The sequence below is a fragment of the Glycine soja genome, chromosome 20 (assembly GCF_004193775.1).
Source record: "Glycine soja cultivar W05 chromosome 20, ASM419377v2, whole genome shotgun sequence".
Taxonomy (NCBI): domain Eukaryota; kingdom Viridiplantae; phylum Streptophyta; class Magnoliopsida; order Fabales; family Fabaceae; genus Glycine; species Glycine soja.
In genome coordinates, this window is record NC_041021.1 from 43,891,563 (window position 1) to 43,917,754 (window position 26,192).

At 37.4% G+C, this 26,192-nt stretch overlaps 3 protein-coding genes across 6 annotated transcripts in view; 2 read left to right on the plus strand and 1 right to left on the minus strand.

Annotated features, from left to right (window-relative positions):
• The window catches only part of LOC114403075 (type IV inositol polyphosphate 5-phosphatase 3-like), a 29,672-nt gene extending 3,480 nt beyond the window's left edge, over nt 1–26,192 (minus strand). Inside the window, exons 1-7 of one of the 4 annotated variants that reach the window (XM_028365794.1) lie at nt 25,944–26,192; nt 2,393–2,483; nt 2,110–2,230; nt 1,822–1,884; nt 1,616–1,688; nt 1,374–1,478; nt 365–1,217 (exon numbers count right to left, since the gene is read on the minus strand). In XM_028365794.1, the coding sequence (XP_028221595.1) occupies nt 365–1,217; nt 1,374–1,478; nt 1,616–1,688; nt 1,822–1,884; nt 2,110–2,230; nt 2,393–2,422 (1,245 nt within the window). In that variant the 5' untranslated portion in view covers nt 2,423–2,483; nt 25,944–26,192. Of the gene's footprint in view, nt 1–364; nt 1,218–1,373; nt 1,479–1,615; nt 1,689–1,821; nt 1,925–2,109; nt 2,231–2,392; nt 2,484–2,645; nt 2,735–2,756; nt 2,776–25,943 lie in introns of those variants that run through there. The other 3 variants (XM_028365796.1, XM_028365795.1, XM_028365797.1) reach the window with 3 other exon arrangements.
• Nucleotides 8,163–9,605, plus strand: LOC114402143. Its single transcript, XM_028364659.1, has one exon. The coding sequence runs from the start codon at nt 8,163–8,165 to the stop codon at nt 9,603–9,605; it is 1,443 nt and encodes a 480-aa protein (XP_028220460.1).
• On the plus strand, nt 9,960–17,135 carry LOC114402144. The gene is made up of 2 exons (XM_028364660.1): nt 9,960–13,291; nt 13,545–17,135. Exons 1-2 carry the CDS (start codon nt 9,960–9,962, stop codon nt 17,008–17,010), a joined length of 6,798 nt encoding a protein of 2,265 aa, XP_028220461.1. The 3' UTR covers nt 17,011–17,135.

Here is a 26,192-nt window from a genome sequence, read left to right on the forward strand (position 1 = left end):
AGTAGATTAACTTCTAGTTTCTAATACTGATGGTCAAAGCTTAGTCGTATCATTGAATGAGATAATCAGTAGAACGAAAGTGTCATCATTGAAGGGTGAGCAATCCATATATCAGAACTACAGAAAATTTTAGTTTATGTGGCGCCACCAAACAGACCAACTGTATTCCAGTCCACAATAGATAGCCAGAAAATATATATGAACCTTATATGCTAATTAAGTAATGTAGAAAGCTACATGTAATAAAAGGAACAAGAGAAAGATATATTATGTAAATGATAATAATGTAATGAGCACCAAGCAAACACTACAAACTCAAGCAGTAAAGAAAAAAAATGAATATTCTAAAGAAAAAGACAAAGACCTTGTTACCAATATAGCCCATAACACCAACACCAACAGTTGACACCTTCAAATTCTGAATATGTTTACGCAAGCAACGACGAACCCATATGGTGATGAAAATCCCAACCATCTGTTTGCTCACTATCCTTACATATGATGATCTCCTTTTCCGCTTCATTAAAGCCTCGAGGTCAATTTCAGCAAGCAATCCTATGTCATCTATGGTTTGCTTGAAGGTCTGACATGTTCTGAAAGACTTTGATGCTGAAAAGGATCTAACAGATTTAAAAGAAGTTGGTCTATCCAATGGTCGCTGAGATAGCAGATGTAGTGGTGGCTCTGGCCAGCTTAAACCAATCCTATCAGAACTACTAATCATTCTGGATAGCTTACTGGCCTGTTGAGAAGATGATGTGTCCGTTTTTTCAGTCGAATTTTCGTCACGGAAGCAATTCAGCCTATTCAACCTCTTTCCATCAGAAAACTGTCTCTGTAAATCATTGCCAACTGGCTCTTCTGTGTTGGCAATATCAGCAGCAACTGAAGCCTGCAAATTAGTATTCAGGGCTTCTTCATCTGTGATTGGTTTATCTGCGCCTCCTTCATAAACATTGTATTCTTCATCCAAAGGATGGACTTCCTCACCAATATCACCATCACTTTCAAGTAATATTTCTTGTTCTATATCTGGCGCATCATCTGATGGCTTAAATTTTGATGGTGATGGAGGATCACTGAAGGATTTCATCTTTGGTGCTTTTGGTCTAGCTCTATTCAGTGTATCTCGAATAATGTTTTCCCATTTCAGTACTGGCCGAGTGTCTTCAGCACCAAAAATGTTACCAGGATTTAATGGTACAATCTCCTGAAGACTGCAGCATTTTAATACTATGTTCTAGTCAAACAAAGGGACAAATATCCATATGCATGAAGAGAAAGGTGATTGTATAAAGAAAATATATTAAAAGCCATAGTAAAATGACTAGAAACGGAAAATAAAATAAACTTTTGATAAGGAAACAACTTACCCAAGAACATAGATATCAGCTGGCTCGTTAATGCCTAACCAATCATCAATATCTAGGTCATCAGGTGGAAGTTTTCCTCCAACATTCCACGTTCCAACACATACTCTAAGACACAAATATCCACCAGAATCCAGATATGAGAGGTTTGAGCAATACCAGCAAATGAACTATGCTTTCTACTCTTTCAAATCATCGCAATTAGAGTCTTCTCTTGCTAAATAAACACAAAAGCAGTGCCTCACCTCAGTTCCTTCTTGTTTATATACTGAGACCTAGAAGTTAATGACTTTTGCCTCCTTAACCTTGGAAGAAATTCTGCAGTTCATTAGACATTCAGAGGGTGTGATAAAGACAATTAAGAAAAAAACATACTAATCTTTGCAATTCTCAGATTAGAAGAAAATTCAGAAACTATAATTTCTTATATGAGAACATAAAAAATATTGACCATTTGACTCAATTGGAGCTTGTTCCTCTCTGCTGTCCCCAAACCGTGTCCGTTTGCCCCACTCTGCATATTCAAATTGAGGCAGATCACAGAAATAGCGAAACTGAAAAGGAGTTGCAGCGTCTCAATTCTAAATTTTCAGATCATTTTGACATAAACCATAATGCTCAATTTCCATATTCTAATAAAATTCATGCCGGTACCAACTTTTCCAATCTTCAAATGAACACACACACACAGACTCACAAACACACTCATAACAATAGAAAGGTTATTGTAAACACTCACCTTCATTATCTGAGTCACTTTCAGGGTCCTCCTCATTATCATCATCAGGGTCAGCGGTGTAATCAGGCTCGTTACTGGCCATGTTAAGCCATTTGCGCATAACCACTCTTGCCCACAAGAGCTGCATGCAACAACAAACCAAAAAGCACATTTCAGCTCAAGTCATTTTCACTGTGCCTCAGTTTCCCAAGATCAACAAACCCCAAAATACCAATGACACCAATTCTCACAAGCATGCAAAAAGAAGCCATGCACAAGCTCAGGGTAGAGAGAGAAACAGTACCTGTTGGTTGTTTGCTGACCCTTGCTTCATCACTGTTTAAAATGGCAATAATTGGACAAAGCAGAAGACAGTAACAGAACTGTAGTAGTGCCTAGAAAAAGAAAAAGAACAGTGTGAGAGGGAACAAAAGCGCATACAAACAGTCGCCAACGTTGTCAAATTATTATGAAGTGGAAACAATGAGTAGTTGAACTTGAAGCAGCAAAATTGGGTTTTTCTTATGAAACTTTTTTCTTTGGCTAGCAGCCATTACCATAGTCTATACTCTATAGAGTAATAATTATAGGGTATTTTGATAATTTGTTGGTTTCACATGGAATTCTCCGCAAGAAAAACAAATACTAGTAACTTTAAAACATGATACCCCATTTGGCATTCTTTAGCAAGAAGTAATTACTCATTCGATCGTTATCTAATGGCTTATATTAATCTATATCTTATATTCATACAAATGTAAATTAGCTATATCTTATATTTCTATTGGACTGCAACGTGACCAAAGGGCAAGAGTGGGTCCGTGCTTAAAATCACGGGCCACGAACAAGTTGCTAGTTGGAGGTTGAGCTAATAAATTAGAATAATCGTACCCGCACATGTCAACAATCCCCAACTGTTAAACACGTGTCATACCATGGAGAGAAATCTTAAAATTTCTTAAAGCTTTTATGAAAAAACAATATATATGACAAGCCAATTAAGTTATTAAATTATGTGTCTGACATTAAATTTTATTAATCATTCCATAGTCGTACAAAATTAACTAATTAAACTTGAATTCTTATTTTATTGTAAAAATACTTTAAGTTTCTTCCGGTGAAACATGATTGAAAAGTTTAAAATATGATTTCTATGGTGACCCTCAAGTGAAGTCAAGGAAGAAAATTAGAAAAATACACAGAGAAAGACTGAAGTTTACGAGGGTATATCAAACTCCCAATACCTTGATTGGCACTAATTTTAATTCTTATTTTATTGACTAATTGAACTTTAATTCTTATTTTACTGAAAAATACTTGAGTTTCTTGCGGTGAGATTACGAAATTTTAAATATGACTCTGAGGTAACCCCTCGAGTGAAGTCAAGGAAGAATTTTAATATATATAAAAAAAAAAAAACTAATGTTTATGAGGGTGGATCAAACTGCCAATACCTTGATTGGCACTAATCAGTAATCACCATTCACAGCTAATGATCCACAGGATCTCAGGTAGTATTGACACTGATTGATTTAGTTAAATTAAGTTAGTGTAATAGAGCACCTCCTTGCCTAAAACTAGGTTAATCTATTCTCCGCACTCATGACTGAACATATGTGGATTAATGAGTAGACAGCGTGAAAAGCAACAACCCCAATTAATGGGTCAGTCTATAGTATAAGGGCAAATTAGTGTTGCATTCTTTTACAACCTAATTGGTCGAACAATCAACTAACGAAATGAAGAAAAAAAAGAGAACTCATCATGAGATGAAAAGAACCGACGACTAGAGGAAATAATTGAATCATATCACGTGTAACAAAACAACCTTCGACCCCAGCTTTCAATGAAGGAACCAACCAGCAGTTCGGGGGGAAAACATTGTGGAATGTCTCAGAAATGATTGGGTATTATTATATATTAAACCTTGTAGAAAAGTAATCAAACCAGAAAAGTGACTAAAATGAAAAAAAAAAAGATTTTTAATTTTGTTATTCAAGTTTGGTATGACTGGAAGTTAATAAAATAAGAATCATGCTGCAATGCCCATTTTTTTCAAAGAGAAGTGATAAGGTTTTGTGGAGAAACAGAATTCGCAATTTAAACATGCATTCATTAATTCTCTTTAATTATCATTTCTATTTTCAAATGGGCATGATTATTATTTTGAAAGAGTAGCCCTTCTCTAGCCATATTATATGCATTATTTCGTTAGTACCTCATTAATAGTGTTTATGAATGCATCTAAATTTAAAGAGACACTGACAAGAGTAACTACAACCCCGGATTAATCGTACGCCTCAACTTATGTAATAACTTTCCACGTTAATAGTGCAATTATTTTATATACACAGCGCATCATAGTTTGGTTTTAGTAATTAGATAGACACCGACGAGTTTTTTTTGTGTGTGTGGTTATATTGGTTCTTAAAGAAAATACCAGTACATGATATTTATAAGGTTAGGGATTGTCATACCCCATTTTTGATCCGTTTTATTTCTTTTTTTCTCGTCTTTTAAGCCGGAAATTTCCATCATTTCAGATGAAATTTCGGCAGGGAGGTATTTTAAAATACCTCATTTTTGTTTTGAAGACGCCCCCTTTTTTTTTTATTTATTTATTTACCTTTATTATTATTATTATTATTATTATTTTTTTAGTTATTATTTTTTTTTTCTTTTTTTTTTCTTTTCCTTTTATTAAGTGTTTTTATTATTTCCGTTTTTTATTAATATCTTTATTAGTATCCTTTTTTCGTTTTTTATTTTATTTTTATTTTATTTTATTTTATTTTATTTTTGCTGTTTTATATTTTGTTTTTTTTTCCTTTCCTTTTTTTTTTTTTTTTTTTCCTTTTTCTTCTTTTCTGTCTCCTTTTTTGGTCCAGGCCCAGAGGGGCTCTTCGTTTTTTACCCTAATTATGTCCTTTAAATGCGGCATTAATTACTGTGCATGTCAGAGAGAGAGAGAGGGCAGAGGTGAATACGAACAGTCGGAATACCAACAGCCAAGCCACCACTAGCCACCACTAGCCACCGCTCAGCACCACCCTCCCCCTCCGTGAACCACCACCATCGGCCTAGCCACCGCTCAGCACCACCCTCCCCCTCCGTGAACCACCACCATCGGCCTAGCCACCGCTCAGCAACACCCTCCTCCTCCGTGAACCACCAACAAAAACAAAAAAAACCAAAATCATCTTGCTCATAAAATCAAAACATTAGAACAGAAATCCCTGCAAACACAGTAACCCACTCACTCATGCGGCCTAAAGCCCACACCCACACAACCACAAGCACCGCGTCAAACACCCACACCCACACAACCACAAGCACTGCGTCAAACACCCACACCCACACAACCCAAGCTGTGACCGTTTTACTCTGAAGCTTAAACGATAACATAAGGACAAAGGTAGTTCATTTTTTTTCTAAGATTCAAGGCTAGATCTAGGCTTTATCAGTATTGGTTTTCAAAAAATAACGGTGGATTTGAGAACTAGGGAAAAAAAGGAATTCAAAACATGTAGTTTTTTTTAAAAAAGGAGGAGACTCTGTTTCCGACGCGGCGGCGCCGCCACCCATGGCCGGCCAGCCACTGCGCCGGTGAACAACTTCCGGCGGTGTGTGTTAGAGAGAGAAGAGAGAAAAAGGGAAGAGAGAAAAGAGAAGAGAGAGAAAAGCTTTTTAAAAATGGGAAAAAACCGGCCCCGAGCCCTTATATAGAGGCCGGACTGGTTCGGTTTTTTTTTCCTTGGACCAAACCGGTCCGGTTCTCCTTTTTTGGCCCGCTGGGCTCACCTCTGGCCCATTTTTTTTTTTCTTTTCTCTTTTTCTTCTTTTCCGATTCCTACTCTCACCCCCCTTTTTTCCTTACTGCACCCTTTTCTTTTTCTTTTTTTACGCACCATATTTATTTTATGTCTTGCATTTTTATTTTTACGCATCATATTTAATTTTATGCCTTGCATTTTTATTTTCTTTATTTATTTTCCAGCATCATGTTTAATTGTTTGTCTTGCATTTTATTTTCCAGCCACATATTTATTTTTGTCTTGCACTTATATTTTCTTTATTTTATGTACCCTATTTATTTTTGCCTTGCATTTTATTTTTATGTCTCGCATTCTTTTTAGCATCATATTTATTTTCTGTATTGCATTTTTATTTTCGTTTTATTTTATTTTCAGCATCATACTTATTTTATGTCTTGCTTTTTTTTTTTATTTTTTATTTTGTTTATTTTTTATTCTATGCATCATATTTACTTTATGTCTTGCATTTTTTATTTTTTAGCATCATGTTTATTTTATGTCTTGCATTTTTATTTTCATTTTTTTTTTTTATTTCCAGCATTATATTTATTTTTATGTCTTGCATTTCATTTTCTTTATTTATTTTATGCACCATATGTATTTATTGTTTTGTATTTCATGCATTTTATTATTTCTTCCAGCATATTTATTTTAATGCATTTGCAATTTTTATTTATTATTGCCAATTAGAATGTATCTAGGTCCAATGTAAAAAAAAAAAAAAAAAAATAAAAATAAAAAAAATGATGAGAATCTGCACCGACACTCACATTTATTTTTATGTTTTCCGCCGAGGACGATCATGTGATTTGAACCGTATCCGAGGAAAAGGGACCCTCACTTGATCCAACGTCATTTTAAGGGATCCGGCGCGTTTAGACTTATCTCCGCATAATTAAAAAAAAAAAAAAAAAAAAAAAAAGTCAAAACCCAAAAACTTTCCATAATCAAAATTTCAAAAAAAAAAGGGTCAATCTTTTTCTTTCTTTCTTAATCAAATCTTTAATCAATCTTTAATCAATTAAAACATTTTTTCTAATTTAAAATCAATCGAACTCACTTCTTTTTTTGGCCTCTTACCTTGCCTAAACTCTTCTTTTTTTTTTTTTTTTCGAACTTTAAAATCAATCAAAACCAACCACTCGACTTTCTACCCCGAACTACATGATTTTGATCCCATTCGGGTATGTAGGCAAAAGACTTTGTCTTTCCAAATCAATAAAAAATAAACAAAAACTTTTTTCTTCTCCTTTCTTCTGAATCCATCTCTTTAATCTTTTCACACTTAAGCATTTATTTCCAAACAAATAATTAATTTAGCATAAAGATAAAAAAGCAAGAGGTTCCTATAGAGTACTATAGACGTTTAGGGTGCTAGTACCTTCCCTTTGCGTAACCAACCCCCGGACCTTTGATCTCTTAAAAATAGGGTTTTTCGAGCTTTCTCCCTTTTCTTCGGAAAAATAAAAGATCGGTGGTGATCTTAAAATTGCGAGTCAATGCTAATCAATAGCTTGACATCCACAAATCACCGCGACAGAAAAATGGCGACTCCACTGGGGATCACACTCCTAAGTGGGTTAAACCTATCTTGTTTTTCTTCATCTTTATGCTTTGTTATTACTTGAAACTGTAAATACATGCTTAAGTGTTTATCTTTTACATGAGTGGTGAGATAAGTCCTACACCCGGACTTGAGGGAAACATAAGATAGGATGGTGGTATAATCATAGTGTCTTTCCGAGAGTGAGTTTCGGATGTGGCACATGTGATAACCCCGCTCAATGGAGGGATCTTGGGAATATTACTATGTTGGCATGAGTAGTCGTGCTCAGCATTGATATTTCCAAGCGACCTATGAAGTTGAGGACCTTTAGTTACCTTTAACCCATCTTAGCCTTTTAGGACGTAGTGCGGTGGCTAATCAAGAGTAGTCTTGAATTGGTTGATACGCGATACTACACTCAAACGAGGCTTTCCTATGGACGTTGTTGGACCGGGAATAGTCCCGTAATCCGACAATATCCGGAAGTGGTCAATGACTTTGGGAACTTGGTAGAACCCGTGATACAGGTACATATGAAACCATAGTCCTTACCAAATGGCGTGTTTACCCTTAGCTCCAACATTTTGGATTTAACTTCACCATGTTTTCTCCATACTTTGGCATAATCATGCATACACGCATCCATGCATAAACTCTTTTTTTCATCCAAATTATCGAAGGACTTAGACAAGCTTTTTGTAAACTTTGTAGATATGGACATCCCACTGAGAAGCACTAGGAAGTACCTTTTCAAAAAAACAGACCTGTTGAGATTAAGGGAGCTAGCATCTTTAGTAAGTGATCCAGTTGATTTTCAAGCTCATCATGGGAAGTTGCTCAGAATTCTTAGAGTAGATGTTGAGGAAGGATGCCTAGAGACCCTGGTTCAGTTCTATGACCCGCTCTACCATTGCTTCACATTTCCCGATTACCAGCTTGTCCCCACACTTGAAGAGTACTCCTACCTAGTAGGTTTACCTGTGCCAGACAAGATACCTTTCCATGGTTTTGAGCCTACCCCTAAACCCTCTGACATCGCAGCCGCCCTCCATCTTAAAACCTCCATCATCCAAGCAAACCTTACCTCTAAAGGAGGCCTCCAAGGTCTTCCCACCCACTTCCTCTACCAACAAGCCTCCATATTTGCTGAAGCAGCTAGTATACTTGCCTTCCATTCTACCCTAGCCCTCCTTATATATGGCCTTTTACTCTTCCCAAATGTTGACAACTTCATCGATATCAATGCCATTAAAATCTTTCTTACAAAGAACCCCGTACCCACTCTACTCGCCGATACCTACCATTCTATCCATGACCGTACCCAGGCTGGTCGGGGAACCATTTCTTGTTGTGCACCTTTACTCTATCAGTGGTTTACCTTCCACTTACCTCAATCCCGTGCCTTCAAGACCAATGATGACAAGCTTTCCTGGCCTCGCCGAATCATGACTCTTGACCCATCTGACATTGTTTGGTACCAAGCAGCTAGTGATGTTGGAGAGATTATTGTGAGTTGTGGTGAATATCCCAACGTACCTCTTTTGGGTATGCGTGGCGGAATTAGCTACAACCCACTCCTCGCTCGACGACAATTTGGGTACCCGATAAAGACAAAACCAAACAACCTTGCCTTGACTAATGAATTCTATCTTAACCATGGAGATCACTCGAACAAAAGGGAAAGATTCGCACAAGCTTGGAGCGCTATCCGCAGACTCAACAGAAGTCAGTTGGGAAAGAAATCAGACTATGTGCACGAATCTTATACCCAGTGGGTTATTGATAGAACCAAGAGCTTTGGCCTACCCTACCGCTTACCTAGATACCTATCGTCCACCATCCCACCATCATCCTTGCCTATCCCCTTTGACACTAAGGAAGAGTTTCATGAACAATTAACCAAAGAAAGGCAAGAAAAAGAAACTTGGAAGAGGAGATGCCAGAAGCTCGAGCAAGAGAATGAGACTTTGAAAGGGAAGATAGCCCAACAGAGCCGTGAGCTTTTTATCCAGAACCAGAGGATGATTGAGAAGGACGACTTGCTTCGTCGGAAAGACGCCTTGCTCCACCGAGATGCTAGAAGGAAGAGGAGGTTTATGGACTTGTTCTCCCGTGCACATTCAGATTCCGAGGACCCATCTACTCCGGGAATTTGAGTCTGAAGTACTTAGGACCTTATGTTTAGATTTTAGCTCCCAAAATCTCTTGACTTGTAAAAAAAAAAAAAAAAAAAAAAAAAAAAAAAAAAAAATTGTAATATTCCAATGCTTAAGTGAAGTGTTTCAGTTTATGATGTTTACAATTTCTCTGACAAGTTCTTCGATAATAATTTGTTCCCTTTCTTTTTGCATAAGCATAAGCATGCATCATGTTGCATTCATGGTTTCTAAATCGAGTCTCACACTGTGTTCACTGCTTCAAAGGGGATCAACCGCCGCCCAAGGAAAGTGGCCCGACGAATTCTCCACAAACCAACTCGCATTTACAACACCAGGGCCAATCGGAAGAGGATGGATATAGTTGAACAAGAAAATCAGAGCCTCAGGGAGGAGGTTGCCACTTTACGAGAAGGAATGGATAGGTTGACGACCATGATGAGTGCACTCCTGTCAGCCCAGAACTCTCAAGCTGCCGCCGCTACTGTAGAGCAGCCTTTGGTGAGCACAACCCCACTATCTACGGTGACTTCTCCACCTCTCTTTTTGCCTCCAGGTTGTACATGGGGAATGCCACCTCCAGTCTGTGGAGGCCCCCAGCCCGCTGTATCTGAAGTTCCACCTCCTTTTGCTCAGCAGTCAGCACCGATTCCGCAACCCAGTACCTCTTTCCCTCAAGCTGCAATGACTTATTCAGCTCCACTGATTCACACTATTCAACAAGAGGTTGAACCAATTTTCCAAGCTGAAAATGTTGTAGCCTTCGACAAGATGGAAGAACTCCAAGAAAGATTTGATGGTATGCAAAGGGAAGTCGAAGCCCTCCGAGGAAGAGATCTGTTCGGGAAGGACGCCTGTGAATTATGCTTGGTCCCAAATGTTACTATCCCTCACAAGTTCAAGGTGCCAGACTTTGAGAAGTATAAAGGGAACTCTTGTCCCCGCAGTCACTTGGTGATGTACGCGCGAAAAATGTCCATGTATACTGACAATCATAAGCTGCTTATTCATTTCTTTCAGGACAGCCTGACTGGGGCCGCTCTGAAATGGTATATGAATTTGGACAGTGCGAGCATTCGTACTTTCAATGACCTGGGTGAAGCGTTCATCCGACAGTATAAGTACAATCTGGACATGGCCCCAGATCGTGATCAGCTCCGTGCGATGACACAAAAAGAGAAGGAAACGTTCAAGGAGTATGCCCAGCGTTGGAGGGAAGTGGCTGCCCAGATTGTCCCGCCGTTGGAAGAAAGGGAAATGACCAAAATATTTCTGAAGACCCTGAGCCAGTTTTATTACGAGAAAATGGTTGCAAGTGCACCAACAGACTTCACCGAAATGGTCAACATGGGGGTGCGATTAGAGGAAGGTGTCCGAGAGGGACGTTTGACTGGGGAAAGTGCCCCTGCTGCAAGCAATGCCAAGAAGTTTGGAGGCCACTTTGCGAAGAAGAAAGATCAAGAGGTGGGGATGGTAGCTCATGGTAAGCCTCAGCAGAATTTCACCCCATATCGTCAGGTTGCGAATGTCGCATCCGCTATCCCAAACCCATCGTATCACCAACAAAGGCCACATTACCCCTACCCATACCCTCCACACCCGTACCCTCCACAACAATACCCTCCACAACAATACCCTCCACAGCAATACCATCAGCCACAATACCCTCAAAAACAACAAAATCGCCCGCAAACCCCCCAACAACCATATCACTCACAAAACCGCCAGAAAACAACCTTTGATCCAATCCCGATGAAATATGCTGACTTACTCCCCGCCCTGCTCGCCAAAAACCTTGTCCAGGTCAGAACACCCCCTCGTACACCAGATGTTTTACCTCCCTGGTTTCGTCATGATTTAACCTGCGCTTTCCACCAAGGGGCCCCAGGTCATGACGTTGAAAACTGCTATGTCCTGAAGAATGAAGTGCAAAAACTAGTCCGGGCCAACTTGCTATCCTTCAAAGATCAGAATCCCAATGTTCAGGCGAACCCTCTGCCGAACCATGGGCCTGCTGTCAACATGATACAAGATGGTGATGAAGACGGTGTCATCCTGAACGTCCAGCACGTTCGAACTCCCCTGGTCCCAATACATATCAAGATGTGCGAGGCAGCTCTGTTTGACCATGATCATGCAGCGTGTGAAATATGTCCTGTGAATGTAAAAGGATGCCCGAAGGTACAAGAGGACGTACAAGGGCTGATAGACAGCAGAGAACTTATCATCACGAGGAAGGACAAAGAAGTGTGCGTCATCACCCCCGAGTTTCAGCGGTTGGAAATAAGCTATAACAGTGGGGAATCAACTACTACTCCACTGGTGATTAGCTTGCCAGGACCTATGCCGTATGCTTCTCTAAAAGCGGTCCCTTACAAGTATAGTGCCACGATGTTGGAAGGTGGGCAGGAGGTGCCTTTGCCCTCTCTAACTCCTGCGATTTCTGTGGACAACATTGCTAGTGACGGTAAAGTTCTGAGGAATGGACGTGTTATCCCCACATTGTTTGCAAAGAAAGTGAATGATCCGACAGTTAAACAGGTGACAGTGAATGGCCCCGGTACAAGGAAGGACGTAGGCCAATCCAATGGGACTAGTAAGAATTCTGATCATGATGAAATTCTGAAACTGATCCAGAAGAGTGAGTATAAAGTAGTAGACCAGCTGCTGCAAACTCCCTCTAAGATATCCATTTTGTCTCTGCTTTTGAACTCAGAAGCACACCGTGAAGCTCTAATGAAAGTGTTAGACCAAGCTTTTGTGGAGAGGGACGTGACTGTTAATCAATTGGACAGCATAGTAGGAAACATTACTGCCTGCAATAATTTAAGTTTTAGTGATGAAGAGCTTCCTGAGGAGGGGAGGAACCACAATCTGGCGTTACATATATCGGTGAACTGCAAGTCAGATGCTCTGTCGAATGTACTTGTGGACACTGGTTCCTCATTGAATGTAATGGCCAAATCCACATTAGATCAACTTTCCTACCGGGGGCCTCCCATGAGAAGAAGCGGGGTGGTTGTCAAAGCGTTTGATGGATCAAGAAAGTCTGTTATCGGGGAGGTTGATTTGCCCATTACAATTGGGCCGTTTGTTTTCCAAATTACATTCCAGGTGATGGATATCCAAGCCGCATACAGTTGCCTTTTGGGTAGGCCGTGGATCCATGAAGCGGGGGCCGTGACATCCACCTTGCATCAAAAGCTGAAGTTTGTCAGAAATGGGAGATTGATCACTGTGAGTGGAGAGGAAGCCTTGTTGGTTAGTCATTTGTCAGCTTTTTCCTTTATTGGTGCTGATGAAACAGAAGGAACCTCTTTCCAAGGCCTGACTGTAGAGGGTAAAAAGCCAGAGAAGAATGAAGTATCTTTTGCTACTTGGAAGAGCGCACAGAAAGTGGTGCAGGAAGGAACAGGTGTAGGATGGGGAAAAGTTGTGCAGTTGTTAGAGAGTAAAAACCGCGAAGGACTGGGATTTGCTTCTTCTGCAGGATCCGCAACGAACAGTGTTGGATCAAGCTCCATTACTAGCACCTTTTGTAGCGCCGGGTTCATCAACAACTCGCCAGAAGCCAATGCTGTCTTGGAAGACGTTCCTGAAGAGAGAGTGCTTGCATTTGTCACACCTGGAAAACTTGTCCGCAACTGGGACGCGGTTGACATCCCTTCAGTAGTCCATGCATCAAAGTAATGTGTCTTTGTTTTCTCTGTTTGTTTGTTTTTCAAAAAAGATCCTTTCGTCTTGCCCAGGACGAAAGCGCAATCATGTAGGGCTGTTTTGTTTCAAGCACTACTCTTATTAATGGAAAATGTGGTTTATCCCGATATCTATGCTTATTGCTCTTTCTGGAAAATGGTAACACAAAAAAACCCAAAATATTTTATTAAAAAGTCTGCATTGTTCACTCATTTTCTAAAGTCAATCATCAATCATATGCAGACTAGGCATTTATGAGCCCTTTGAACATAATAACCCTGCACTCTCTCCCAACTTCGAATCTCCTGTCTACGAGGCTGAAGAGGAGGAGGATGATGAAATCCCGAAGGAACTTGCTCGGTTATTGGAATATGAAAAGAAAACCATTCGGCCTCATGAGGAGGTAGTAGAGGTGATTAACTTGGGAACCGAGGAAGATAAGAAGGAAGTCAAGATTGGGGCATCGCTTGAGGCAACTGTCAAACGAAGGGTGATTGAATTACTCAAAGAATACGTCGATGTGTTCGCATGGTCGTACCAAGATATGCCCGGCTTGGATCCCCGTATTGTGGAGCACCGTTTGCCTTTGAAGCCCGAATGCCCACCGGTCAAACAGAAACTGAGAAGAACTCGCCCTGACATGGCTCTCAAGATCAAAGAGGAAGTACAGAAGCAGATCGATGCAGGTTTTCTTGTCACATCAGAGTATCCCCAATGGTTAGCCAACATAGTGCCTGTTCCAAAGAGGGACGGCAAGGTCAGGATGTGCGTTGACTACCGGGATTTGAACAAGGCTAGTCCGAAAGATGACTTTCCTCTACCTCACATCGATGTATTGGTTGACAGCGCTGCAAAGTCCAAGGTCTTCTCCTTCATGGACGGTTTCTCTGGGTACAATCAGATCAAGATGGCAGTTGAAGATAGAGAAAAGACATCTTTCATCACGCCTTGGGGCACCTTTTGTTACAGGGTAATGCCCTTTGGGTTGATAAATGCAGGTGCCACTTACCAAAGAGGCATGACCACTCTCTTTCATGACATGATGCACAAAGAGATAGAAGTGTACGTGGATGATATGATTGTCAAGTCAGGCACTGAAGAAGAACATGTCGAGTACTTGCTGAAGATGTTTCAACGGCTGAGAAAGTACCAACTTCGACTGAATCCCAACAAATGTACCTTTGGTGTTAGATCTGGAAAACTCTTGGGTTTCATTGTCAGTCAGAAAGGTATTGAAGTAGATCCTGACAAGGTCAAGGCCATTAGAGAAATGCCGGTTCCACAAACAGAGAAACAAGTGAGAGGTTTTCTTGGGCGTCTAAATTACATCTCTCGTTTCATCTCGCACATGACAGCCACGTGCGGACCTATATTCAAGTTGCTTCGAAAAGATCAAGGGGTTGTTTGGACCGAAGATTGTCAAAAGGCTTTTGATAGTATCAAGAATTATCTGCTAGAACCTCCAATTCTTATACCTCCAGTTGAAGGAAGGCCTCTGATTATGTACTTGACTGTGTTAGAAGACTCTATGGGCTGTGTGCTCGGACAACAGGATGAGACCGGAAGGAAAGAACATGCCATCTACTACTTGAGCAAGAAGTTTACAGATTGTGAGTCCAGGTACTCCCTACTTGAGAAAACTTGTTGTGCACTAGCCTGGGCTGCCAAGCGTCTTCGTCACTACATGATTAACCACACCACTTGGCTAATATCCAAAATGGACCCGATCAAGTATATCTTTGAGAAACCCGCTCTGACAGGAAGAATTGCTCGTTGGCAGATGTTGTTATCCGAGTATGATATCGAATACCACACCCAGAAGGCAATTAAGGGAAGTGTTCTTGCTGATCATTTGGCTCACCAACCAATTGAGGACTATCAACCCATCAAGTTTGACTTTCCTGATGAAGAGATTATGCACTTGAAGATGAAGGATTGTGATGAACCATTGCTTGGAGAAGGTCCAGATCCCGAGTCTAGATGGGGTTTGATTTTTGATGGAGCCGTGAATGTCTTTGGCAATGGAATTGGGGCAGTTATTATCACTCCTGAAGGTAATCATCTCCCTTTCGCTGCAAGGTTACAGTTCGATTGCACCAACAATATGGCAGAATATGAAGCATGTATCTTGGGCATTGAAAAAGCCATCGACTTGAGAATCAAGAACCTTGACATTTACGGGGATTCAGCTCTCGTAATCAACCAAATCAAAGGAGAATGGGAAACTCGCCACCCCGGCTTGATTCCATACAAAGATTATGCAAGGCGTTTGCTAACCTTCTTCAACGAAGTGGAGCTTCACCACATCCCTCGTGATGAGAACCAGATGGCAGATGCGTTAGCAACTTTATCCTCCATGTACGAAGTGAGTCACCGGAATAATTTGCCAACAATCAGAATTCAGCGCCTCGAGAGGCCCGCTCACGTGTTTGCAGTCGAAGAGGTTGTTGATGATAAGCCCTGGTTCCATGATATCAAGTGTTTCCTTCAAAGCCAGGAATATCCACCTGGAGCATCCAACAAAGACAGGAGAACTTTGAGAAGATTGTCTGGTAATTTCTTCCTAAATGGGGATGTTTTGTACAAAAGAAACTTTGACATGGTACTACTCAGGTGTGTAGATAAGCAAGAAGCAGAACTTTTGATGCATGAGGTACATGAAGGCTCCTTTGGAACTCACTCCAATGGACATGCAATGGCTAGGAAGTTGTTGAGAGCAGGTTACTACTGGATGTCGATGGAAACAGATTGTTGCAAGCATGCCAGGAAGTGCCACAAATGCCAGATTTATGCTGACAGAATTCACGTACCACCAACTACACTTAATGTTCTTTCTTCTCCGTGGCCTTTCTCTATGTGGGGCATCGATATGATTGGTAGAATCGAACCGAAAGCTTCAAACGGGCATCGTTTCATTCTAGTGGCTATTGATTACTTCACCAAGTGGGTTGAAGCAGCATCTTATGCAAATGTGACTAAGCAAGTCGTGGTCCGCTTTATCAAGAATCAGATCATCTGCCGTTATGGTGTGCCCAACAGAATCATTACAGATAATGGAACAAACTTGAATAACAAGATGATGAAAGATTTGTGTGAAGAGTTCAAGATTGAGCATCACAATTCTTCTCCTTACAGACCTCAAATGAATGGCGCAGTTGAAGCTGCAAACAAGAATATCAAGAAGATAGTGCAGAAGATGGTGGTCACATACAAAGACTGGCATGAGATGCTACCGTATGCTTTGCATGGGTATCGCACTTCAGTGCGTACTTCAACAGGGACAACCCCCTTCTCTTTGGTGTATGGTATGGAAGCAGTACTCCCTGTGGAGGTTGAGATTCCATCAATGAGAGTTCTAATGGAGGCCCAGTTATCAGAAGCTGAATGGTGCCAAAGCAGATATGATCAGTTGAATCTAATTGAAGAAAAACGCATGAAGGCCTTGTGCCACGGACAACTTTATCAACAGAGGATGAAGCAAGCTTTCGACAAGAAGGTTCGTCCCCGTGTGTTTCAAGAGGGAGATCTTGTGCTCAAGAAGGTTTTATCTTTCCAACCCGACTCTAGGGGCAAGTGGACGCCTAATTACGAAGGCCCATATGTCGTCAAGAGAACTTTCTCTGGTGGTGCACTGACTCTTACAACTATGGATGGGGATGAGCTCCCTCGTCCCGTGAATGCGGATGCAGTCAAGAAATACTTTGTCTAAAAATAAAAGAACAGCTCGGTAAGTCGAAAACCCGAAAGGGCGGCTTAGGCAAAAATGAGCGTCTCGGTGGGTCGAAAACCCGAAAGGGCGGCCCAGGCAAAAATTAGAGACATCAAACAGAAAAATAATTAGCCTGATAGGTCGAAAACCCGAAAGGGCGATCTATGCAAAAGTTAAGGACCAAAAGACAAAGTAACCGCATCGAGCTGATCTTCGTTCATTTGAGGCACAATGGAATGTCAGGGAGACCCTGAATCTGAAGCATCCAAACAGTGGAATTCAAGGTTGTCAGAGGGAACAACGGTTATTGTGTTCAATGAACCTTCGATTTATATTTACCATTTTCCAAACTTTGTAAGATCAGTGGAGCCATGCCATTGGCAGGTCACCACTCTTTCAAATAAATTTGAGCCTGTTGCCTTTCATTTGGAATTCTCATTTATTCAGCTTATAAAACCTTTCCTTTTTATGGTAGCATTTGAAACAAAATATTTCTCAAAATCATAAATTTTCTTTCATGTCTTTTTTGAGAAGCACAAACAACAAAACACTTTTTCTTTGAACTCGTGAATAGATGAAGGGTGTGTCAACAGCTACCATGAGAATGGGTAAACCTTGCAGGTTGCACGTGGTCAATTGTTTTTTTTTTTTTTTTTTTTTTTTCAAAAAAAAAAAAAAAAAAAAAAAAAAAAATAAAAAATAAAAAAAATAATAAGCATGACCACAGAAGCACCAGCTCTTCTACCATGTTTTTTGGATTGGCACGTTCTCCCAAGAAATGTTTATTCCCCATCAGTTGCTGCATACACCGGGCTTTACCCCGTCACTATTTTGATACACCCTGGTGGCATCATCCCCATTGAAGATTGCCGAGTGTTTGTGATGCGACGTTGGGTCACTTTCAATCTTACTTGTCCAATCTCATTCCATCAAATCTATCATTCACACAATCATACAAGTCAATCCTCCATACAGTCATACAAGTCGTGTCGTCATTCAGACATTCATACATATACACATTCATGCATATACAATAAAGACAATATCATGCGTACATGGCTGCATTAACCATCATGAGTCTTGCTTCATTTATCTTTTCATTTCAATCAATCATGAATAATTTGTAACCCTCTATTTCCCCCAAGTGTCATCCCCAGTGTGTCTGATCCAGAGATGTCACCCTCTCTTCGCCAAGTGGCAATTTCTTTAATGAACAGCTTATGCATCATTTGCCTCTGTTTCATGTCATCAGTTGACTAGTTCGGCAATAACCCGAACAGTTGACATTTATCTTTGTTTTTTGTCAGTTGACTAGTTCGGCAATAACCCGAACAGTTGACATTTATCTTTGTTTCTTATCAGTTGGCTAGTTCGGCAATAACCTGAACAGTTGACATTTATCTTTGTTTCTTATCAGTTGACTAGTTCGGCAATAACCCGAACAGTTGACATTTATCTTTGTTTCTTATCAGTTGGCTAGTTCGGCAATAACCTGAACAGTTGACATTTATCTTTGTTTCTTATCAGTTGGCTAGTTCGGCAATAACCCGAACAGTTGACATTTATCTTTGTTTTTTGTCAGTTGACTAGTTCGGCAATAACCTGAACAGTTGACAGTTATCTTTGTTTCTTGTCAATTGACTAGTTCGGCAATAACCTGGACAGTTGATATTTATCTTTGTTTTTTGTCAGTTGACTAGTTCGGCAATAACCTGAACAGTTGACATTTATCTTTGTTTCTTGTCAATTGACTAGTTCGGCAATAACCTGAACAGTTGACATTTATCTTTGTTTCTTACCAGTTGGTTAGTTCGGCAATAACCCGGACAGTTGATATTTACCGTTGTTTTTGTCAGTTGGCTAGTTCGGCAATAACCCGAACAATTGACATTTATCTTCAATTCTGGACAGTTGGCTAGTTCGGCAATAACCCGAACATCTGACATTTATCTTTGTTCCTTTGTCGTCAGTTGGCTAGTTCGGCAATAACCCGAACATCTGACATTTATCTTTGTTCCTTTGTCGTCAGTGGCAGTTCGTCGTCAACCCGAACAGCTGACGTTTACCCCCAGTAAAACCGTGTGATCCCCAGTCGGACCCCTTTTCTTTAACGAAATCGGGTACCATTTGGTTTTGTTGTTCCCGGTCGAGCCATTTACCTCGTCTTGCATTCATACTTGCATCGCAAGCATTCGCAACATTACGTGCATAACAGTGCATTCATAGCATTTTGTAGTTGAAATTGGTCAAAAATGGTGTACTCTGTATTTAAATCTCTTCGACCCGTCGCTTTAAAAGTTTCACTTTTAAATCTCCGTAACGAAGAGACTTAAATAGGGGCATCTGTCATACCCCATTTTTGACCCGTTTTATTTCTTTTTTTCTCGTCTTTTAAGCCGGAAATTTCCATCATTTCAGATGAAATTTCGGCAGGGAGGTATTTTAAAATACCTCATTTTTGTTTTGAAGACGCCCCCTTTTTTTTTTTATTTATTTATTTACCTTTATTATTATTATTATTATTATTATTTTTTTAGTTATTATTTTTTTTTTCTTTTTTTTTTCTTTTCCTTTTATTAAGTGTTTTTATTATTTCCGTTTTTTATTAATATCTTTATTAGTATCCTTTTTTCGTTTTTTATTTTATTTTTATTTTATTTTATTTTATTTTATTTTTGCTGTTTTATATTTTGTTTTTTTTTCCTTTCCTTTTTTTTTTTTTTTTTTTTTTTTTTTTTTTCCTTTTTCTTCTTTTCTGTCTCCTTTTTTGGTCCAGGCCCAGAGGGGCTCTTCGTTTTTTACCCTAATTATGTCCTTTAAATGCGGCATTAATTACTGTGCATGTCAGAGAGAGAGAGGGCAGAGGTGAATACGAACAGTCGGAATACCAACAGCCAAGCCACCACTAGCCACCACTAGCCACCGCTCAGCACCACCCTCCCCCTCCGTGAACCACCACCATCGGCCTAGCCACCGCTCAGCACCACCCTCCCCCTCCGTGAACCACCACCATCGGCCTAGCCACCGCTCAGCAACACCCTCCTCCTCCGTGAACCACCAACAAAAACAAAAAAAACCAAAATCATCTTGCTCATAAAATCAAAACATTAGAACAGAAATCCCTGCAAACACAGTAACCCACTCACTCATGCGGCCTAAAGCCCACACCCACACAACCACAAGCACCGCGTCAAACACCCACACCCACACAACCACAAGCACTGCGTCAAACACCCACACCCACACAACCCAAGCTGTGACCGTTTTACTCTGAAGCTTAAACGATAACATAAGGACAAAGGTAGTTCATTTTTTTTCTAAGATTCAAGGCTAGATCTAGGCTTTATCAGTATTGGTTTTCAAAAAATAACGGTGGATTTGAGAACTAGGGAAAAAAAGGAATTCAAAACATGTAGTTTTTTTTAAAAAAGGAGGAGACTCTGTTTCCGACGCGGCGGCGCCGCCACCCATGGCCGGCCAGCCACTGCGCCGGTGAACAACTTCCGGCGGTGTGTGTTAGAGAGAGAAGAGAGAAAAAGGGAAGAGAGAAAAGAGAAGAGAGAGAAAAGCTTTTTAAAAATGGGAAAAAACCGGCCCCGAGCCCTTATATAGAGGCCGGACTGGTTCGGTTTTTTTTTCCTTGGACCAAACCGGTCCGGTTCTCCTTTTTTGGCCCGCTGGGCTCACCTCTGGCCCATTTTTTTTTTTTCTTTTCTCTTTTTCTTCTTTTCCGATTCCTACTCTCACCCCCCTTTTTTCCTTACTGCACCCTTTTCTTTTTCTTTTTTTACGCACCATATTTATTTTATGTCTTGCATTTTTATTTTTACGCATCATATTTAATTTTATGCCTTGCATTTTTATTTTCTTTATTTATTTTCCAGCATCATGTTTAATTGTTTGTCTTGCATTTTATTTTCCAGCCACATATTTATTTTTGTCTTGCACTTATATTTTCTTTATTTTATGTACCCTATTTATTTTTGCCTTGCATTTTATTTTTATGTCTCGCATTCTTTTTAGCATCATATTTATTTTCTGTATTGCATTTTTATTTTCGTTTTATTTTATTTTCAGCATCATACTTATTTTATGTCTTGCTTTTTTTTTTTATTTTTTATTTTGTTTATTTTTTATTCTATGCATCATATTTACTTTATGTCTTGCATTTTTTATTTTTTAGCATCATGTTTATTTTATGTCTTGCATTTTTATTTTCATTTTTTTTTTATTTCCAGCATTATATTTATTTTTATGTCTTGCATTTCATTTTCTTTATTTATTTTATGCACCATATGTATTTATTGTTTTGTATTTCATGCATTTTATTATTTCTTCCAGCATATTTATTTTAATGCATTTGCAATTTTTATTTATTATTGCCAATTAGAATGTATCTAGGTCCAATGTAAAAAAAAAAAAAAAAAAAATAAAAATAAAAAAAATGATGAGAATCTGCACCGACACTCACATTTATTTTTATGTTTTCCGCCGAGGACGATCATGTGATTTGAACCGTATCCGAGGAAAAGGGACCCTCACTTGATCCAACGTCATTTTAAGGGATCCGGCGCGTTTAGACTTATCTCCGCATAATTAAAAAAAAAAAAAAAAAAAAAAAAGTCAAAACCCAAAAACTTTCCATAATCAAAATTTCAAAAAAAAAAGGGTCAATCTTTTTCTTTCTTTCTTAATCAAATCTTTAATCAATCTTTAATCAATTAAAACATTTTTTCTAATTTAAAATCAATCGAACTCACTTCTTTTTTTGGCCTCTTACCTTGCCTAAACTCTTCTTTTTTTTTTTTTTTCGAACTTTAAAATCAATCAAAACCAACCACTCGACTTTCTACCCCGAACTACATGATTTTGATCCCATTCGGGTATGTAGGCAAAAGACTTTGTCTTTCCAAATCAATAAAAAATAAACAAAAACTTTTTTCTTCTCCTTTCTTCTGAATCCATCTCTTTAATCTTTTCACACTTAAGCATTTATTTCCAAACAAATAATTAATTTAGCATAAAGATAAAAAAGCAAGAGGTTCCTATAGAGTACTATAGACGTTTAGGGTGCTAGTACCTTCCCTTTGCGTAACCAACCCCCGGACCTTTGATCTCTTAAAAATAGGGTTTTTCGAGCTTTCTCCCTTTTCTTCGGAAAAATAAAAGATCGGTGGTGATCTTAAAATTGCGAGTCAATGCTAATCAATAGCTTGACATCCACAAATCACCGCGACAGGGATATAAAGAAAATCTCGCATTCCATGTTTTGAACAATATATGTCTAGTTCGATTTTAACAATATAAAAAAAAGAACAAAAACAAAGATAAAAAGCTCGTGTAAAATGTGGATTAGTTTTGCTGTTAAGTAATACCAAACTAGTTTTTTTTTTCTTCTGAAATTCTCAGTATCTGAAATTCATATTAATATTCAAATCAAATTGAATATATTTATTTAAAAACAATAACATTTTCTCACCACTTTTTTTCATTTACAATTTTTTTTTAGGATATCTACAGTACATTAGATACAACAACTTAAAGGGCTCAAGAAAATTTATTGCTAAGGACTACAAACTACCGAAGATCAGAAATTTTTAACATCTGTTTAGTTTGATTTTTTTTAATTTCTTGTTTTAAGTTTTTGGAAATAGTTCTCATTTTCAATTTTATAGGGTTGTGAAAACATGTGTTTACTTTGAGAGACTGTTTTATTCTTTTAAGAAGTAAAAATATCAAATGAGCATATTTTTCTTTCACGAAAAACTTTGCATGCTAAGTTACTACTTATTTATGAGCATGTTTTTTCTTAATTAACCTGTCTGAAAATGAATAAAGTCATCTCGATCCCAAATTAAAATGCCGAAGACAAAACATTTTTTTAATTTAATTCCTCTAAAAAAGAATAAATATATAAAGTAATAAAATAAAGTGTGTGTATATATATATATATATATATATATATATATATATATATATATTTAATTCTTATATATTGACAATATTATGTTTTTTCTTATATTATATATTTATTCACTTTAAAGGAAATAAATTCTTTTTATTATATTTCCCTTTTGTAAGTTTTCTTTTTATCATTGAGCATCATTGTTATGAAATATTTAAATTATTTTTAAAATATTAAATTATTTTTCAATAAATTTTTTTAATAAATATTATTTTTATTCCCCAGTGTTTTTAATTAAAACCCTGATTAGTATCTTTTTTTCATCATCGATACACTAATTATAAGAAAAGATTTGATTTGCAATAGTACTATAACTTTAAAAAATTTATGGTGTCTCAAATTAAGAGGCAATGACTTACCTATGTTTGGATTCTTGACAATAAAAGGAAAAGCAATAGAAAAGAGAAAATAGGATAAAAATATTGATTTTTTAACGTAAAACAAAATTTGTAAAACTCATTAAAAAAAATGGGATAGAGCCATGGAGGAGTATATTTTGAATAATTAAATTATTTTATAAAAATCATAGACGATTGATATTATATTAAAATAATATAATAATAAAAGTTAAACATATGTTAAATTAAATATTTTATTATTATAAAGTATTTTTGTACAATTTATTTGTTTGTTTATTTTCGCTTTCTTTCATTAAAATAAAAAATATTTTTTTTCTTATTTCTATTTATTCAAATCACATTTTTATTTATTTATGATCCTTCCCATTTTCTTTCATTTTAAATAATTTTTTTATTGTGGAAAAATTTAAGTAAATTGAGTGTCTATTCACTAAAAATAAGATAAGTCTGAAGATTCAAATAACACTTACCAATCAATTACTCACCAACAACAAGATTCTCACATAATCAAAAACACATTCTTTTTTAATATAAATCTGTTTTCTTATGAACTGGAACTACTTTTTTAGGTCTTTAAGTAATATACAATACATAATATCAAGCACACAACGATACAAGCCACGCAGAATCAGTGAATCACCGGCAAAGGAGGCACGCCTCCCATACGCAAGCGAGTTCCAGACATGAAAACATGCACGCACATGCAGGTGACATTGACTTAGACATGTCCTAAACACATAATCATATCTTCATATAGCCACGAACCCATTGATTCCCAAAAAAAATTTGGGCAAAAGTCTCCATTTTTATACAACAAAACTGAGCAAATCTGGTTTGAGGCAAAAGCGACTGTTTGTCGTGACTTTTTTTTTAAAATAATGATCGTGCCTTTTTGATCGTGAAAGACAAATGTTATTCCTCACATATATATTTCGTTTTTATATAATAATAATAGCTGATGATGTATGCATAAAAGTTGAGGTTGGTGATTGTGTAATAAATCAAATATGAAATTTATATATTGCACCAAAAAAAAAATACGAATGCATGTAATCACGTATGAGGTAGATTGTAATCACGTGAGTTAAATGGGTTGTACTGTGGAGTTGAACTCATTTTGATGTCTTAAATCTAAGTATAGACATATTACTTGCAAAATTTTACAAATGCATATGCAATTAAGTTCCATAGTAATAAAAGGCTAAAATATTTAATGCTTCCTTTTTCTTAGTTTGGTAAGTGGAGACTCGGGAGAAGACGAATATTAACCGGGTCTCACAGCAATTTGTCGTTCCTTCCAAAAATGAAAGCAAAAAAAAGAGTTTTTTTTTTTATATACTTAAAAGGCATAAAATACTCTTATCTGTATCATATTTTGTATTTCAGATATGTATGTCATTTTACATAAATATTTTTTTCTTTTTTTTCGATTTTACACAACCCTGCAAGTAAAAAGAAAGAAAAATGAGCATAAAAACGTATATGATTGTGGGGGTAGTGTTTATTTATATATAAAAAATTGTTTTGCTTTTTTCATGGTAAAAAGAATTATAGACTGTATATTTTATTATTATTTAAAAATATAATAAAACTAATGTAATGTATCCATAATTACGGGTGATTACAAACAACTGAACAAGTGGGATGTGCGTGTGGGCATTGTCAAGATGAAGTAACATCACTGATTTGTTCTGCCATGATATTAATAAAGATACAAAGTATATAACGACTGAATTGTGTCCACGCAAGAAATTGATAAAGATATAACTTTTTTGCCTTTGTTATACTTATAGATTGCGTTTAAAGTTATCATATTAACTTATACTCTGAAAAAAATATTAATATTATAAATTATACTTTGGGAATTGAATATTATAAAATAGTACTTTTTATAATTTATAACAGTAATTTTATAGTTATAAAATATAAAAAATCTTACTTATAAAATGACTTATTTTATGTTGATAATTTTTTAAAAAAATTACACGGATACAACACAATAATTTATTTTAAAAAAATTATATTGGTACGATGAATAAGCCAACCCTTAGTGTGAGTTTAATCATAAATATATACAAATACAAAATATTATATTTTTTTCACATTAAAATTAAGTATTTTGTTTAGTCCTTATATAACCATAGGTATACTAGACGATTGCTCCTCAAACCTGTCAGGACTGGCACTGTAAACCCCACAACCATGGTTTTAACGAAAACTTTCACAATCATTGTTTGCTAAACCAAAAATCATAAATTATCTAATTTACACTAGGACCAACTTAATAACGGGATTAAGATAGTTTGTATAAAATCTTAAATTCAAATCACACTGCCGTAATTCTAAACCAAAAATCATCTTAATTTAGTGTACATATACATGGGGATCGAACTATATATATCCTGGTATTTTTCATGATGAATCATGTTCAAAGAACCAAAGTCGTCATATTCTCCGTGTTCAATCGTGTTTGTATATATTGTTCATTAATTGCTTTACCGACAATTAACTCGGATATAAAGCACTTACAGAGATGTAAAATAATTAATAGAGAAAAAGGAGAAGAATATTATTGATCTAGAAGAAAACGGAGAAAATTAATATCTTACCTCTGAATCTAAGATTAATTAGCAGAACGGCAGGGTGTGTACTTTGGTTTTGTGGTGGAAACCAGGGCATGCAGTGTACTTAATGCTTCTTCTTCTGACTTCTTCTTATGGTGTTTATGCTTTGCTTAAGCTTAATTGAAGAAAATTGCATTGCTAGCTACCTATGTACCAGGTATGAAGAAAATAGACACTCTCAATCGGTACACTGCTTTTTCTGGATCTCTTGCTTATGTTTGAAGAAAATGTTTG